This window comes from Podarcis tiliguerta (genome assembly GCF_965153285.1).
Source record: "Podarcis tiliguerta genome assembly, chromosome: 4".
NCBI lineage: Eukaryota > Metazoa > Chordata > Lepidosauria > Squamata > Lacertidae > Podarcis > Podarcis tiliguerta.
In genome coordinates, this window is record NC_139537.1 from 52689069 (window position 1) to 52707234 (window position 18166).

The following is an 18166-nucleotide window of genomic DNA, read 5'->3' on the forward strand; positions in this document are numbered from 1 at the left end:
AAATATAATCAACTTTGCAGGGAGGAAAACGACATTAAATACTATAGTAAACTGAGTACACCAGAAGGATGAAGGGTGAGGCAGGCCTCCAGTTGGTGCCAGAATGCTGTAATTAGTTTTATGAGGAACAGCCAACATGTTTCAAACACACCGGACTTCCTCAGAAGCAGAGGGTCTTTATAGGTCTTATTTTCATTGAGCTAAAACAGTTCACTCAATGTGTTTCCCAAACCAATGTTTCTAACACCTAGTAGGGGTTCACCTCTTCCTCCATTCTGTTTTTTGTAGCACCTTTTTCAAGTTTTAACTCCATGAAAAACAATGTTATCCATTAACAAAATTCCCAGTTGAATATTATTTTCTAAATATCCCATGAGACAGTGTATTTTTAACAATTAGGGTGACAATTTTGTATAGCACTGCAGAATATAGGTTCAGCATGAAGAACTATACTGGATTTCGTAAGTTAGGGGCAATACCAGACTGACTAGCTAAAACCTCAACAGTTCGGTACTTTATTCAAAAATCAAAATGATCTTTATTTTATTTTTTTAGCATGCCCTTGCCTTAACCCCACTGATTAAATTTTATCCTAACAGATTTATCAAATGAAGCTTTAGTTGACTGAGGCGTGGTTCAAATGTAACTCGGCAGCTTTAACACACTGCGGTTTGTTGAAGCATAAATAAGTAATGAGCTTGAGCAATTCCTCATCCCCTTCACCCTGGTTCATATGCTCAGTTTAAAAGCAGATTTCAATTAGAAACCACAGTTTCTAAAGATAACCAAACCAGTGACATGTGATTTAATCAATTAATCAATGGTTGTAAAGCAGGATTGGAAACTAGGCTTGTAGGCAGCACTCAAATGCCACTTCCTGTTTTGGACAGAACAGGAAATTGATTTAACAAATCAGAGAGACACCTCTCAAGAAAGGTTTGCAAGAGAAGGAAGCACTCAAGCTTATCCACTGTCCCAACAATCAAAGTTACACTGGAACTGGGCCTAAAAGACTGATTGTCTATACTATACGGTACACATGAAGCAGAAATCAACAAGCTCAGAAGAAATAAAAGCTGAATATGAGATAAATTTATTAACACTACTAATTTTTCTAGGAATGATAATTGAGAAAGACTGAAAAAATACCTTTTCATAAGATTTGCTACAGCCAAAGCCAAATATCAATAGATGCCCATGAGAATCCGTACAGGCAAAGTGTTGTCCATCTGATGAAAACTTGCAGTCAAAGACAGCACCATGTCCTTGTCCTTCAATCTGAATAACAACACAGAACTTACAAGTATTTTGATATTTTTAAAGCAGTCAATTGACAAATGTTTCATTAGAGAAAGTGTCTCCTTCATGAACAATAAGCAACACTTGCCACTTACTACAGTGCACTATGTTGGTCTATATGAATATCTTAATTTTATAATTTGGCACACAGCAAAAAAAATACCAATAGGAAACAGAACACCAATTTTAGAACTAGAAGCAACTGTAATATTCAAGACTTCTGATAGCAAATAACAAAAGGCCAGTGTTTAAACAAATGCTGTTCAAGGCCTGTTTAATTCTACAGTGATATCTCGTGTTACGTTTGCTTCACATTGCAGCTTTTTAGGTTACGAATGCAGCAAACCCGGAAGTGTTTACTTCCGGGTTCACTGCGCGCGCTTCACGCATGCGCAGAAGCACTCTATTGCACTTTGCACACACGCAGTAGCAGTGCTCTAAAAGGTAAAGGTAAAGGTACCCCTGCCCGTACGGGCCAGTCTTGACAGACTCTAGGGTTGTGTGCCCATCTCACTCAAGAGGCCGGGGGCCAGCGCTGTCCGGAGACACTTCCGGGTCACATGGCCAGCATGACATCGCTGCTCTGGCGAGCCAGCGCAGCACACGGAAACGCCATTTACCTTCCCGCTAGTAAGCGGTTCCTATTTATCTACTTGCACCCGGGAGTGCTTTCGAACTGCTAGGTTGGCAGGCGCTGGGACCGAACAACGGGAGCACACCCCGCCGCGGGGATTCGAACCACTGACCTTTCGATCGGCAAGCCCTAGGCGCTGAGGCTTTTATTAAATGGATCGCATTTGTAAGTAGAGGAGACAATAAGTTATGTAGCTCTTTATCACAGTTGTTCAAACAAGTGGATAAATACTGAACATAATAGAAAAATGAACACAAATTGCTTGAAGAGAAATAATACTTACTAAGTTAAAATAATGTTTTATCTGAATGCCTTTTGTTATATCCCAGATAAAAATGTTCCCATCATGGCCTGCAGACAACATAATCCTGGAATCAAATGGGTGGGGTTCCAAAACAAACACTTCATCCATATGTCCCTTTTGAATAGGAGTAGAAAGAGATGTTACTTTTGAAGTTAGCTGGAATTCTTATTTTAGCTGGAATTTTTATTTTAAAAGACTGAACGTAGAATACAATATTTGATCTATGTTTCTATAAAATGCCACATTCTGAATCACTGCTTACTGTGAGATCATGAAGAAGCTGCCCAGTATAAGAATTCCACACTTTCAGCAGATGATTGTTCACAGCAGTAACCACCAACTTATCGTTTTTACTCCAAGCTATCATGGTCACTTTAGGCTTCATATATCTGTCCTCTTCTGAACACAAATCACTATTTCAAATAAATTAAACCATTTCAATACATTAGAATTTTTAACATTTTTTAAAAAAAGTTAACAAAATCAAGATAGAAGTTTAATCTGCTTGCCCAATAAAAATCAAACAAAGTATTGATCTAGAGATCTAACAAACTATTCAAGTGAAAATTTAAATTTAAGCTTCTTGAAACACAAGTGTCAGAATATATTGGGAATCTCTTTACAGAAAAGATTGAAACAAACATTTTAGAGCAGGAGCAGCAGCATCAATTACCCTGGTGTGCTAAAAATGACAGGCACTTCTTGCTCTGGAAAGTGAATGAAGCAGTAACAGCGCTTTCAAGTTTGTGTCAGATTAGCATAGAGGATGCCAGAAAATGAGCAAAATAAGCAAACAGAAGCTGGGTGGTTCTTCCCTTTTCTTTGATGGGTGTTCCTACTTCACACTAGCAGTTTGAAGACTAAAACTTCCTTGCAAGATATACCACTTTACCAGTAGAGCAGCTAAGCATACTCATGACTGTTTTCCAACAAAAACAAGCTTCACACTCCCACCCTACTTAGCAGCTTTCATTCGACTAAACAAGGTAACTATATATTACAATAATATAGTACATTTCATAGTCACTTAATGCTAATACCCCATATAAATGAAATACACTACACATACCCAGATAGCCTGTCAGCCATGTCCAACAAAACACTCTTCCACTCAGCTTGTTGGAAGCGCCATATTCGGGCTGTTCCATCTCTGCTGCCACTTATGAACCTTGGCATAAGTTTAAAAGATACTATGTGACATATAAAAGATAAGCATAGTGTTCAGATCTAAGAGGCACCTTTCAGAAGTTTTAAATATGCATGCTGCATATACAAAAATGCTATGACTGGAGAACACTATTCTCCAAAGGCTGCCTCCAACCAGTTCAAACACATTTCCCAAGGACATAGGAGAGAGTCAGCTTTGCAATCAGAAAATTTGGAAGTGAATCTAACTCCCCACCACATTCCAGAGTAAAGGAGTGCTGTATTACAACAAAATGTATGCAACACCCTCCTACCACCCTAATCAATGGATTATCTTTTTCTGGGCTTTGTTTTGGTAAAAAAAATCTGAGGTGCCCATAACTAAGAGTGCAGCTGCCATGAGCAGTTTAAAAAAAAAAGTGAAAGTCTTCTGTACCAGAGGGCATAATCACAAAAATCCCACTGGTCTTTCTAATCCATGATGTTTCCTCATCCACTACTTTATAAATTATTTCCATCCTCATTCATAGGTTGGCAGCAGTGGCAACTCTCAGGCAGTACAGGAAAAGGGTAACCCCACACCCCATTAAGAGATGAACAAGCCACTTGCTCCATGAAATCACTCAAACGATCTCACTTGTGTGATTTCTCTTTCTCTCAAGCAAAAGAAAATTCCTGAGTGGGGCCTAAGCATGGGTGTCAGAGAAGAGCATCCAAGTTCATACATTACTGCACTGTGGGAAGTGATGGCAATTGCTGGCAAAAACACTAAAGGAGGGTGCAAAACAGTCTGGTAATGAGTGTTGCTGGGGTAACAGTATGGCCTGAAGGGAGTTGCGAGGATGAGAGGCCTGGAGGGATGCATTCACTTCCCATGTCCAAGGCTCCTCACCCCTGCACTAAATAAAGGTCAAACAGTGCATCTCTAGACTTTTTAGAACTGCACATCCAGTGCTTTCCTACACAAATCTAGTATATGTGATCAAAAGACTTCATGCACATACTATTTCCTGAACCAGGGCAGGAAAACTGTGGCCCTCCAGATCTTGCTGGGTAATAATAATAATTTATTATTTATACCCCACCCATCTGGCTGGGTTTCCCCAGTGACTCTGGGCGGCTTCCAACAGAACACCAAAATACAATAACCTGTTAAAACATTAAAAGCTTCCCTAAACAGGGCTGCCTTCAGATGTCTTCTAAAAGTCTGGTAGTTGTTTTTCTCTTTGACATCTGGTGGGAGGGCGTTCCACAGGGCGGGTGCCACTACATCTCCCATCAACACCATCCTCACAGCACAATGGTCTGGGATGATGGGAACTAGAGCCCTACATCTGGAGGGTCACAGGCTCCCTAACCCTGTCTTACACTAAAAGTAACTTTGTGTGAATGACATTGAAGTCATGCACCTCTACTTCCTTCCAAAACTGCTATCTTTGACTTGTAGGAAAACGAACAAAAAGGGGGAAAACATTTCATGGAATTTAACCAGAACATTATTAGGTCAATTATGCTGTCTTGAAATTACCAAAAGCCTTGAAATATAACATTCCTCAAGATTTATAATGTAAAAATCAGACCATGCTGTGAAGGAAAAAAATGAACCTTCAGTGTGAAGAAACCAGGAATTTAGCAACAGCCAGTTAAGCATAAGGCAATTTCTTATGAACTGGTGCAGAGAAAGAAATGGATTAAAAATTCTACATTAGCCTATATGTAAGTCTGCATTGTAACTAAGATGGGAAACCTGTACACTCCTGATGTTGGGCTCAAAAATTTATTATACCTGACCACTGGCCATGCTAGATGGGCTGGTGAGAGTTCAACTCCAATTTGAATTCTGTTCCATACTGGTCTAAACTGTTTTTCTGTTTTACAGTATTGCTAGATTTTCTTAGGACTCTCCAGTTTACTGGTTTTTCCACTCAGCATCTCTCAGTGTAACATACCTGTCATCATTATTAGAAAACTGAATGCTGTCAACTTTGTCCTACAAGAGAGAAAGATGTGTTACAATAGAATGCAAACAATGCCCATTAAATGCATAAGTCACTCCACCCCTGTTTTGTGATTAAAGGAATATTAATACTAAAAATGAAGGACTGTAACTCTCCAGTGCTTTGAATTCACCCCCAAAGGCACACTCCTCCATTGTCTCCCGGGACAGACGGGATGCCAACGGGACTGTCCATGTATAGGAAAGAATTGGTTATTCTCCAGTTGAATTATGAGTAGGGCCAAGAATTTAAGAGCCCTGTTACATTAGTCCAAATATCCATTAATTGACCCCATCATCCTGTTTCCCAAAGTGGTCAGCCAGATTTGTCTGGAAACTGCAATCTGGGCACGAGAGTAATTACCACCTTCTGCTCTTGTGCCCCAGTGAACTACACAATGGTAACCTTGCATTAACTGGATTACTGTAATGCTTTCTACATGGGACGGCCTTTGAAAACAACACAAAAGCTGCAGTTGCCACAGTATATGGGGGCCAGGCTGCTAAGTGGGAAGGCATACAGAGGCCTTACAACACACGTTTTAAAATAAATGCACTGGCTACAAATACTTTTCTGGTCTAATTCCAAAGTGTTGCTGATGATTTATAAAGCCCTAAACAGTGTGGAGCTAATGAATTTGGACTGGGTCTCAGTACACTGTTCAGCCTGCATTAACACCTTCCGGGGAGGCTCTCCTTTGCATCTCACCTTTAGGAGTTGTACATTATGTGAGGAGGCCTTCTCTATGGTAGCACTCAAGCTATAAAGCATCTTTCCTGTCTGGGGCTCATGTGGCACCAACTCTAGATTTTTTTTCAGTATCAGGTCAAGACTTCATTCAGGTATTTGCATGCTGTTAAGTTTGCTGTCTAATATTGTGCTCTGTTTATTGTTTTAAGATTAGTGCTGGTTACTTATGGTTGTGTATGTTGTACAATGAATTATGTACCCTCTCTTAGAGTGGAATACTTTATGAATATTTTAACATTATAATGTACACATATTTATAAAACATTTAAGAAACTAAATAATAAATAATCCTTTTTGAAATGGTCTTCCAGTGGCACACATTATATTCCAAATTTAAATTATGGCTTCCCGATCCTGCCTTGTTTAAAAGGAATTAACCATTGTTTCCTGGTTCAGACACAATGGAAAGCTAAAGTTAAACTTTGGGTTTCTGGCTTTTCTGCCTTTGCATGCAAGGGTGCATGAAGCTTGCATTTCCTGACTTATGAAGCTGAGATTCTGAATGTATAAAAGGTGGCCACTGTGCTATGATCAAGGTTTTACGTTCACACAAAACCTTTAACAGAACCAATCTGTTAACAGTACAATTTGTCCCACCTCCTAATTATGTCAACTGCAGTAACCTGGATTTTAAGATCAGGTTTTAAGTCTGCATCGGTCAGATTTTAGAACAGCTTCTTTCAATGTAAATATATATATATAATTAAAAGAGAAGTTCATTTAAATTTAACACTGAATTACTTACAGCATGGCTCTCTAGCTCTGCAACTTTTTCAGGTGTTTCAGAACCAAAGTAATACATTCTGATAACATGGTCAGTACTTCCAGTTGCTAAGAACATCCCACCTGAAAATTTAAACAGTAGTTTAGAATGCTAACAGGCAGCAAGCTATAAAAATATGGATTGGATCCAAATGGGTTAGTTGCACCTAAGTCCCACTGATTGCAAAAGGACTGAAGTTCAACCAGCTTAATCTGGACCCAACTCATTATTTCTAGAACTAATATAACTACTTATTGTAACACTGAAAGTCTATCTCTAGACGATGATTAATGCATAGCCATCAATGCTTAACAACTAAAAAGGTATTCTACTTCAATTAAAACCTTTTTAATTTGTAAAGTGCCATACAGTCTGAATTCTGTATAATATATGAAGGTACATTGCCATCACTATAAGAAGTAATACTTTTAATTTACATGCTTTAGCAAAAGTAAAATAAAAATCTTTATGGTTTCTCAACTGAAGACAGAACAACCTGCTTCATTAGCATGTATACTTACCGACACTAAATGAAGAACAAAGCATTTGAACTCCAGGTCTAGGTTTTTCTGTGAATTTCAGTGGCCGGTTACTTTAGAAACAAAAACAGGTTTTAAAAATACATTTTTTAAAAAGTACAACAAATTCCACAAAGATATTCATTTTAGAAAATACAACAATAAAGCCTGCTTCAAATTTCTTCATGCATCTATATGTTGCAGAACAGTTGCAGTATCATTTTTATTTTGCTTACTTCAACAGTATTATTTATTTCATTTCTATACTGCTTTATATTTTCAAGAAAAGGATCTCAATAGACTATTACCTGTTTTGAAGCTTACACTTTATTTTCTATGTCACAATATAAAATTTGATCTGACAGAACTAAAATGCCTTGCATCATGAGAACTTAAAGATGGCTACATACTTGAATTTCATAGAAATGGTATCCCATTGCCAGAAGCAAATTGTTCCATCAACACCTGTGGAAGCCATGTAGCGAACTGAGTCTTTGGCCAATGGACTAAACTGTAAGTTAAAACCAATTGAAGGTTACTGTGCATCTTAAAGGAAACAAGATAACAATATGCAGTGACATTCACTGTCCAAAATTTATTTTCAGTTTTTAAGCCAAGTTTCCTTTGCATGCATCTTTTACAAAATATTCAAAAGTATTTTTATTGAACATCAAATGTTAAATTTCACTTAAAGCAAACATGATATAAACTGATAACCTGTCAGACTTTTCCATTACATATATTTACTTGGAATTAATACACATACACCATGCATAATTTATACAATGCTAATGTTATACTATGAGAATGACATAGTATAATGATGTACAATGTGACTGAATGAAGCTGAGCATGAATAAAGCTGAGCAAAATATCAGAAAGCAAAACTAAAGAAAAATGAAACCATGATAATACAATACTAGTACAAGAGGAGACAGTGAATACTGTACCTTAGAACTGACTACTTAAGTCTCATAATGGACGCTTTTGTATTATCAGCCACTATAAAGGACTTCTTTACACATCAAACGGTAGTACATGTGTCACTGCTACTGTATACACACAGCTGGGAGTTGTGGAAAAACCAGGTACATGTGCTATAACACCTGGAAAAACACATGCACTGCCACTGTGCCAACAGCTTTTGAGCTGGAAGCTGCATAACTGATGCATAACATATGCATTAGTTTCCTGTCATTTAATATTCTATGAGGAAACTAATCTAGTACTGAGCGCTGCAAAAACTGACAGTCTGCTCATATGCAAACAATTTCACTCAGATTTCCCAAACTTATATTCATTGACGTTTAAAAGTACAGTGGTACTTTGGTTTATATAAACTCTACAAAACCGTAAATTGTGTTCTGTTTAGCGAACTTTACCTCGGTCTATGAATGGAAGCCGAATGGTGGAAGGGCACCGGTAGCGGGAGGCCTCATTAGGGAAAGCGAGCCTCGGTTTAAGTACAGTTTTTGTTTAAGAATGGACTTCTGGAATGGATTAAGTTCGTAAACCGAGGTACCACTGTATAATTTTATTTGAAGATACAAGCAAAACAAAATACAGGTTGTTTACCGAATCTCCAATAATTCAGTGGGAGAAACAGCTTTTGCCACATTTTACAGAAAACTTATAAATTAGTGTCCAAAGTATAGTAGAAAAAGGCTCAACTTTTAAAAAACATTGGAGCATATATTAGCGCACGTTTCACACAAAACAAGCAACATCCAGCTAGCTAAAAACTTACTTGCAAAGATGTAATTGATCCTGTGTGTCCTTGCAGAACAGCAATTGGAGCACATGTTCTGAGGCACCATACTCTGATAATTTTATCACAACTGCCAGCAGCAATCATTGTGTTTTCATAGTTTACTGCCATATCAGAGATTTCTGCTGAGTGGCCTCTCAGTGTAGCAAGCAACCGGCCATTGTGTGTGGACCAAATCTTAACCAAACAGTCATCTGACCCCTAAAGAGAGAAAAAAATCATTTTAAGCTGAAAGGCACATTAGAGAAGTCTGAAATATGCTTAAAAACAAATAAGCAAAACAAACAAAGACCCACATACAAAAGTATCAAGAATTCCAAAATTCAGTTGAGATAAATTAGTAGCAATACTGCTGATTATTATCATCTATGAATCAGTCTAGCTAAAACAAAGAACAAGTGAGCAAGAGAGACAGTATTTGTTGTAGTGCTTCTTTTCTATTCATTTATCATTCATGAAGTTTACCATGCTGCTTTACTGGAAAGTAGACAAAAATATTGCTGTGTGACAGAACACACTAAAATATGTATTACATTTCTGATTACTGTTTGTGAGTGCTCAGTAACTCAAGAGCAAAACCACTTTTAAAAAGCAGAAGTGTTATCCACCAAAAAAGCAGAAATTTCTCTTTACGTGTGTATAAATAATTATAATATTATTTTTAATTTTGTAAGTTTTTTTAAACCAGCCTTCACCATAAGGTCCCAAGGTTAGGGTAAAACTGAAAATTATAAAAACATTACATCTGTAGACCATTCTACACAAAACCACTCTAAACAGAACAGAATATAAATTCAGCAAAAATACACATCTATTTTAGAGAAATAAAAGATAAATCATTTCAAGGGACAGACATCAAAAAGCAGTAACCAAAAGAGTAAGTGAACAATTGTCACAGAAGTAGTTGTTTACCTCTCAATGCATGTAAAATACGTTAACAAAGATGGGTGGTTCTGCTACAGTTCACTTTTTCCTACAGGGGACAAAATTTCAGAATGCACAGAAACTCACAGTGAATATCCTGTGTCCAGTCCTATCAAATACCACACAGTAAACTGCTGAGAGGTGACCAAGAATTCTTCTGTGCATCTTCATATGCTGATACATGTTGCCTTGGAATATAGAACTGGATCTTGTACATCCGGTCAACTGTTTTGCATAATTTACTTCCACTAGAAGAGAAATAAGTCAAACATTCATTAAGGATTTTTCAAAAAGTCATCATGCCGATGTAAACCTGAATTTAAGGCAATTATGCTGGTTGGAGTACTCTAAAAAAACTTCAAAACAATAACGTAAGAAACTGCCCTACACCAGGTCAAACTATTTGTCTATCTAGCCCAGTCTACTGACACAGCAACTCTCTGGGATCTCATGGCAGAACCATCTGCCACTTGATCCTTTGAACCGGAGATGCTACCAGGGTTAGGATCTGGAATATATTCTGAGCTATCACAAATATCCTCCTTTCGTAGCTTTTCAACTAATAAAAATTCCTGAATGTTTATCCATCATCTTTCCTTCTTTCTAGGTGGCAAAGGCCACCTGCATGCACGATGCACCTATTTCTTTATGTGCGCTGTGGCATGATTAAAAATAGGCAATAGGCCTTACCACTTTTCTCAGGAATCTCTACTCATGTTTCACTTTCACTTGCAAAGGCATAAACTTTGTGGAGGTATGTATTCCCCCATGATATGGGAGGCGGGAAGCCCTTTGCTGCTACTGCACTGCCATGCACATCAGCTGGGAAGAAGGAGCCTGCTGGAACCACAGTAACCAGATGTGCAGCTCTTCCTGCTCCCTAGAGAGCCTGGGCCTTGGGGGAACTTTTCCTCAAAGAGCTGTGTGGCTCTTTCTCCCAGGTTCAGCTGAGCCTGCCTTTGTCCTCCTCCCCTGTTGAAATTTGTGGGGGGGGGGGGGGGGGGATCCACCAGAACAAAAATGGAATAAAGCTTCAAAATAAGGGGAAATTGAAAGAGAAAGAAAAACAAGAAAAATAAGGGGAAGTCGCTGAAATTAGGCACTGATTTATGTCAGTGCCAAGCTCAAAAGACAGGAGAATGTGAAATCCTCCAGCAAGCATCTACATCTGGCCCTGCCTGCCCAGTCAGAGAGGAGCCATCCCAGTGTTAAAGCTGTCCTCCATGAGCCTCTGGGGAATGTCCACCTCAAATGGCTATGTGGTATTGCAGAAGTATATTATAATATAAACAGCTGGGAAAAGGACAAAATGCTTGCTGTAGGAGTTGTACCCGGTAAGAGTTGCTTCTCCCATTATTTTACTTTTAAGTAAAGTTCAGCATAACTAATACCAGCTATTTTAATATATAAGCATTAGTGTGAACATATGGTAGTTTGTTCCCATCTTTCATGCTGTGAATTATTTCCTTATTTTACAGTTTCAGTTTCTTACCCCTACTGTGGCAGGGCACAAAAAACAAAACAGCCAGTATAAAACAAAGAAACCAGAAGAAACCAGAAGTGAAAAAACTGAGAACATAGTAGGTTAATAAGCGAAAGATAAACTTACCAAAACTTGGTGCTTTGTCACAGTTAACAGGAATTTCTGGAGGTCTTCCTCTATGAAGGGTAGCAATGACTGAGCCTTTCCAAATGGGATTTCTGGAATCTGCAAATTGCATTTCAGTTGAACGCAGAGTTACTCAGAAAATTTATTCAAACACTATTTCAAAATTTAAGAGTCTTTAATGCTTTAAAAGTTCACTTTTTTAAAATGGCCTGGTTTAACTAGAAGCATGTTACACCTACCTTTAGTATTTTAAAACTTCAATCAATGGCTCTATCAATAACATATTGAACTAAGGACTCCTGTACTTTTGGGGACACTCTATATCAAGCATTAGTTACAGAACAATGGTTTCAATAGTTTTATGTTTTACAAACCCCAAGCGCCAGCCCCTGACTGCAGGATACGGTATCCTGATCATTCACTAAAATGAACATTCACTGTGCCCACTTGGTTGATTTTGCATTTTCCTGTTTTATGTTCCTTATTATTTCTCTACTCACTTCTCCAATTGTGAATATTTATTCTTGATAACCAAGGATATTTCCTCTTCACTTTATAAAAAGAAGCAGTTGTGCTTAGTATACTAGGAAGCTCTTGGCCATTAGCTATCCCTAGAGATGTAACTAACATATACACAAATGAGCTGCTATACGAAGATGTTTTGCATTGTTAGCTACTCTGTGTTCTTAAGTGAGAAGAAAAATGAGGAAAGAGCAGTTGTGTAATACAAGGAGAAACATAAGCAAAGTACAAAGCAGTTTCACTTCACAGGTTCTCAGCCAAGTATTTATAGGTTTCTTTCTCATATCCCCCCCCCCCAAAAAAAAACCTGTTACAACTACAGCAACTTATGGTGCTGTACTTTCACTTAGGGTGAAGCAGCTTTAAGTTTTCTTTCTACTGATGGTCATGCATTTTGTGATAACATAATTTCAGAAATCTCAGGCTGAGCTACCCCTCAAAGTATGGTTCAACAACATTTGCAACATGTGCCTATCTCAGAATGACTAAGGGCTTAGAAAGGTAGCTTACAAAGAGACACTTAGAAAGGTAGTTACAAAGAGACACTTTTGTTGAAACCTGGTCCCCTTTCTTTTCATATGTAAGGGAAGGTAACAATTCTCTCCCTCCACTTGTCTCTGGAGAACCTATATTAACTATTAATGTCTTAAGAATCTGCTTGAAATGACACTAAAAACTCAAAGTAATGTTTTTTGTGGAGATGGTATTACGTAACTAGACTTGTAATCCCACCCCCATGAAAAAAATGTATACCACCCTTTATTTGAAGATCTCAGATTCTGTGTTTGAAGCAGATAATTGTATTCTACATAAGGTTTTCTTTTGATCTCCTAGAATAAACCTCTAAACCAAAATATCAATAACCACTATGTCTGTGAAAGGAGGAGCTCAAAGCTGGATCTGTGCTGACAGCATGTATTAAATGGGTGACAAGTTCATGCATCCTAGTCTTGGAAGTTTCAGTACATACTTGTACCAATGCAAGGTTCATATATAGTCACTAGAATTGAACACACCAAGCCACATTAAAAAGTCAAAATATACCTTTTGCAGTTCGCAGTAAGGACTGCTTGCCTGCACCCAATAAAGAGTTCACTCTCGGAATGCTGGGTGGAATCTCTTTATCCAGTATAGGGCCAATCCGCCTGCAAATTTGCAGCAAGTGATCAGGAGCCACATGTTTGTTAGACAAGACCTAACACACAAATAGGATTAAAACAAGTTAATATAACCTAATACAAAAATAACAATTATTTACATAGGCTAAACATTTTAGAATTAGTAATTTATTAATTATGTGAGAAAAAACAAGAAACAAACTTGACCTCATTTCACTGTTGCTTAAAATCGCTTGACAAACTCCTAATAAGTAAAGTAATCCTTGGAGGCCCCCTCCAGGTATACTCACAAACTAGGGAGAAGGGACTGTACACAGGATGTTCTCCCAGTGCTTACTTTAATGTTGTTCTGGAAAAGACCTACGCTTTTAATTGCTAACTAAATCATTTCAATGTTGCTTTTATTCCAATGTTTTGCATTTTATTTCGATTCTAGTTTTTTTGCTACTATTTACTGTAGTTATAAGTTACTTTAGAAACTTTAAAAATGGAATGGCAAACAAGTAGATGAACTAGTGTTTTGTATTATACTGCAACTGTAAGTCCAACTTAACTTTGGACTATTAAATCTATGAGCTTTCTCATTCACTTAAATTTCTTGAAGATCAAACTACGTACAACTTTTTACTCCCCAGTCCACAGCACTGCTGCAGTGAACAGGAATTTTGTTTTATGATCCACAGTTTATTTTAACTGTGGCTTAAATGAGGTACCAACCAGGCCTGCACTAACTAAGCCATGCTTTCTCCTTCCACCTTCATTACATCAATTTTAATTTGACTATAACCTCTCCCATTTTTCATCTAGCATGAATCTAATGAAGTTAAATTGTAAGTACAAGAACAAGATAAACCAAAACCACACAATTATATAAACAATACACACTATATGCACATTACTTTTAAACTAGAGCAATGCATTATTCTCTCAAACAACTTAAACCCCCCCCCCAAAAAAAGATCCTGATGTTATATCTTGAATCCTGTTCCAAGGTGCAATTCTCTAGATCAGTGTTTCCCAACCTTTTTCCTACCATGGCCACCTTCCCACCTTGTTTCCTTCCTGTGGCACCCCATGGGTATAGCCGGGGGGGGGGAGACAGGGGGCAACTGCCCCCCAATAATTAAAAATCAATACAAATCTGAAGTTCTGCCTCCCCCAACCAAAGCCTGCACCCTAAATAAAATCCTGGCTATGCCCATGTCCCGCCCCCCATCCTACAAGTAGAAAAGCAGTTGTTTAAATGTTTTGTTTGTAAACAGAACGTGTTTTATTTATAATTTTTATAATTTATACAAAATACAATTACATAGAATGATAGGAATATAATAAAATATTGTTGAAGCAGAAAACATGGATGCTAATGCCTCCATGACAGATGGCCATCCTACCTCTCCTTATAAACCTCCAAGAAAGGAAAATCCAGAACCTCCCGAAGGAGATCTATCTTCCATGTATTGTAAAAAGTAAACAACACTTATTTTACCCCAGTTATTTGACACAGGAAATCCTACAGATACTGTCCAAAAGGGGCACAGGGAATTCTGTATATATGGGAGAATTTTAAAAAGCAAGTGCTCCTCACTGTCCTGTCTGAAAAAGATCTTATCGTTCAGAGGACCTCTGGCTGCTTGTAGCCCCACACAAGCTTACCAGGCCCAATGAACTCAGTGTGGCTTTCTTCTGAGTAGACACTTAGTTATTTACTAGATGCAAGTCAGCAGCACAAGACCGCCCTGCTCAGCTAGGGGCTGAGGTGGATTTCAACCCCTGGTGGGCCACCCCCTTACCTGCTTGTGTTTGGCCAAGCAGATAAATAAAAAAATCCTGATTGCCTGGTTATTTAAAAAAAGATTTTTTTCTTCCACTTCTCACTACCCTCTATGGCTATCCTCATGCTGCTAACCCCCATTTACACGATTTTCACCTGGGGCCCCCTTGGAATATCCTGGGGCCTCCCAGAGGGCCATATGGGAAACACTGCTCTAGACCATAGGTGCTAACTCCTAGGGGCAGAGGTCTCTTCTCTCCCGCCCCCTAACTGACGGGCACTGCCATTCAAATGATGTGTGTGCACTGTGCCTTGTAACGGATTATGATGGGCAGGGCTTACCTGTGCCCCTTCCCCAATATTTTATTCAAGTTGGCACCCCTGCTCTAGATATTCCATTTACTCAACTAAAATTTTCTTGCAGGTATCTATTTAATATTTCTGTAAGCATTTAATGTAGTACAGCAGCAATATATTTTTAGTATTTAAAATCTATGAAAACTTTTTCCATTTCTCTCAACTGACTGAATTATATCTATCATTTCCTTTTCAGACCCAAACTCACAGACATGAAAACAGAATTGTTTAAAAACATTTTAAGCTAAACAAAGAGTAATGTCAATTTTTTATGCAAGCAAAGTAGCCTTTTTTTAAAAAAGGGGGGACACAATGTTTCACAATAATATGTTGCAGTCCTCACTCAGGCTTGGCTGCTCATGCAGCAAAAACTGTTTCCTGCCTCAATGTAACATAACAAGCAGTTTTGTCCCAGTGTAACCCTCTATGCCATATGTTCACCACCTCTGGAGAACCAGGGAGCTCATCTTATGCACCTCTACTTAGAAATCCTACAAAACTGAAAATGTCATATTACCATCACATTAAAAATTCCGGTGGCATTTTTCTCAACTAAAAGAGGAATGTTTCCTCTTATAATTCACATCTAAGCTTCCAAAAATAAAGAATCCCATATGAAACTCAGTGCAAACCTAAGAATACTAAATGAAGGAAAGTCCATTACAATCCATGGTACTTAAAAAAATACATTTAGGATTGTGGTGTATAATATTTTTTTAAGCAATTCAAGCTTTTAACAATCTAACATTTGGAGGGAGGAGGGTGAGCTGCTGAAGAACAAAGCAGATGCAAGAGTCTGACCCTACAGTACAGCATTTCAAGTCCTGCTCATTTCCCCACCAGCTTCCAAATCCACATGGAAGAGCTTGTTGTTTGTTGTGAAGAGAATAATAAGCATCTATTAAAAATATACTGAATCTTCAGAACACTTATTTAAATCCTAATCCAAGCGGTTCAATGTAAATTTGAAGCCATTAAACAACTCAACCATCTAGTGGAAGCCAGCTCTTATCTTCTGAGGAAAGCATATTTTGGGGTAACCAACAATAAAATATTGTCAGATTAAGGTTATTTAGCAAATCTTCTGTAGAAACCAAGAAATAAAGGTTCTTTTTCAGACTGCTTTATCCTAACAAGCCCTGATGACACACACCCCGCCTCCTCTCAAGATGACAACATCCTCTGTTCCCAGAGTCCCCATTTATGGCTTCTGTTGACTAGCACAATAATAAATACCTTCCATAAAACAACACAGGCTTTTAAAAGCATGAAAAATAGCACGATTAGTTTGAAAAAGCAAATACTGTTGATCCCCTCCCCCCTCAACAATCCAAATCTTGTTTGGGTTTTTTCCTTTTTTTAAACAACAAAAGTCTCACCAAGTCTTCATAACTTCTGCAATGTTCTCTTCCTTCCCAATCCAACCTTTTAGGGAGCAACTAAAATTGAAAGGGGGAAGGAGAGAAAAGCCAGATGAATTGGAACGAACGGGGCACAAAAGAAAGCTATTACAAATGCTTGCACAGATGGCAGAGTTTCCATCTCTAAAAGACATTGGGATTATTAAAAAAAAAGCGGGGTAAAAGCGAGTGGCATAAAAGGAAATTATTTTTTTTTAAAAATGAGTAGTCTCACAGACCTGGTACTGTTCCAGTTCCTGCACTAGCACCTGTAAGGGGAAAAAAGAAGCTGGTATTTGGCACTGGTGGAGGTTTTGTGTTCGCGTTTGCTTTTTGAAGCGCCGCTTCTGACCAAAGTGAAGGGGGGCGCTATGAAGCCGCCCTTCGCGGGGGTGGGGTGGGGGCAGTGCAGAGGGTGCAGGCGAAGAACAACTCACCTCCGCCGTCCTCCTGCAAGGCCCAGTGCTCAAGAACCGAGCTATGAGGAAGTACAGTTCTGCGAGAAGGAGAAAAAGAGGAGAGATGAAGTCGAAGCCGGGCTTCGTTGGGGGATGGGGAGGGCGGCGGGGGGGGGCGGGTTGGGGGATCCCCCTTAGGTGACTGTAACTCATAACCAGGCTCAGTAAGATGGCGGCGGAGACGGCGAGCGCTCGCCTCGGCCGGCTCTTCCATCCTCTCGCTCTCCTCACCAAGCCGGCGCTCACTCTTCGCATTACCTGATTCAATGAGCGGCAGAGGGCCGCTGCCGGCGCCCAAAGGAGAATTGGAGGCCGGCAAGGGCTCGGCCATATCCGCAGCGGCCGCTGTTGCCAGGAGGAGATTAGGGCTGAGGGCTCTGTCTGGCGCGGCGGCGGCCCAGGCCTGGCTCGACATAATCCTATCAGCGCTTCCCCTCCCCCACGCGCCTTTGCTCTATTTGTATGTATGAGGGAGAGGTCCGGCGGGCGGGAGCGCGCACGTCCGCCGTCTGCGCACCACCCTTCGACGCCGCCACTGCCGCGCTCTACATTAATCCCTGCCCAGCCCCGCTGCCATTACTGCTGAGGCGCCCCGCGCGCCTCTGACGTAACTCCGAGGAAAGGCGGGGCGGAGTGGATAGGGAAGGAAAAGGGTGGGAGGGGTGAAATAGTCCCCTTTGGAGCGAACAAAATGGTTGCGTTTAAAAGTTTAAAAAACACACAGAGACCGCAAGCTTATGAAACGCCACTCATGTATCGTTGTGTAGTAAAGAGGTTGATTTACTTGAAGGGTGGCGGTGGTTGGTGAAAGGCTGTGATGGCTGAGCG

The 18166-nt window shown here is 39.3% G+C and overlaps 1 protein-coding gene across 2 annotated transcripts in view; it reads right to left on the bottom strand.

Moving 5' to 3' along the window:
* BRWD1 (bromodomain and WD repeat domain containing 1) overlaps positions 1–17948 on the bottom strand; it is a 44253-nt gene extending 26305 nt beyond the window's left edge. For both annotated transcript variants that reach the window (XM_083438761.1, XM_083438760.1), the window contains exons 1-16: positions 17597–17948; positions 17318–17376; positions 17120–17149; positions 16860–16919; positions 13279–13429; positions 11713–11811; positions 10191–10351; positions 9159–9380; positions 7822–7922; positions 7415–7485; positions 6876–6976; positions 5333–5373; positions 3307–3405; positions 2500–2650; positions 2217–2351; positions 1150–1278 (exon numbers count right to left, since the gene is read on the bottom strand). In XM_083438761.1, coding sequence (XP_083294887.1) covers positions 1150–1278; positions 2217–2351; positions 2500–2650; positions 3307–3405; positions 5333–5373; positions 6876–6976; positions 7415–7485; positions 7822–7922; positions 9159–9380; positions 10191–10351; positions 11713–11811; positions 13279–13429; positions 16860–16919; positions 17120–17149; positions 17318–17376; positions 17597–17753 — 1767 coding nt within the window. In that variant the 5' untranslated portion in view covers positions 17754–17948. The remainder of the gene's footprint in view (positions 1–1149; positions 1279–2216; positions 2352–2499; positions 2651–3306; positions 3406–5332; positions 5374–6875; positions 6977–7414; positions 7486–7821; positions 7923–9158; positions 9381–10190; positions 10352–11712; positions 11812–13278; positions 13430–16859; positions 16920–17119; positions 17150–17317; positions 17377–17596) is intronic.
* Positions 17949–18166: the final 218 nt, after the last annotated feature.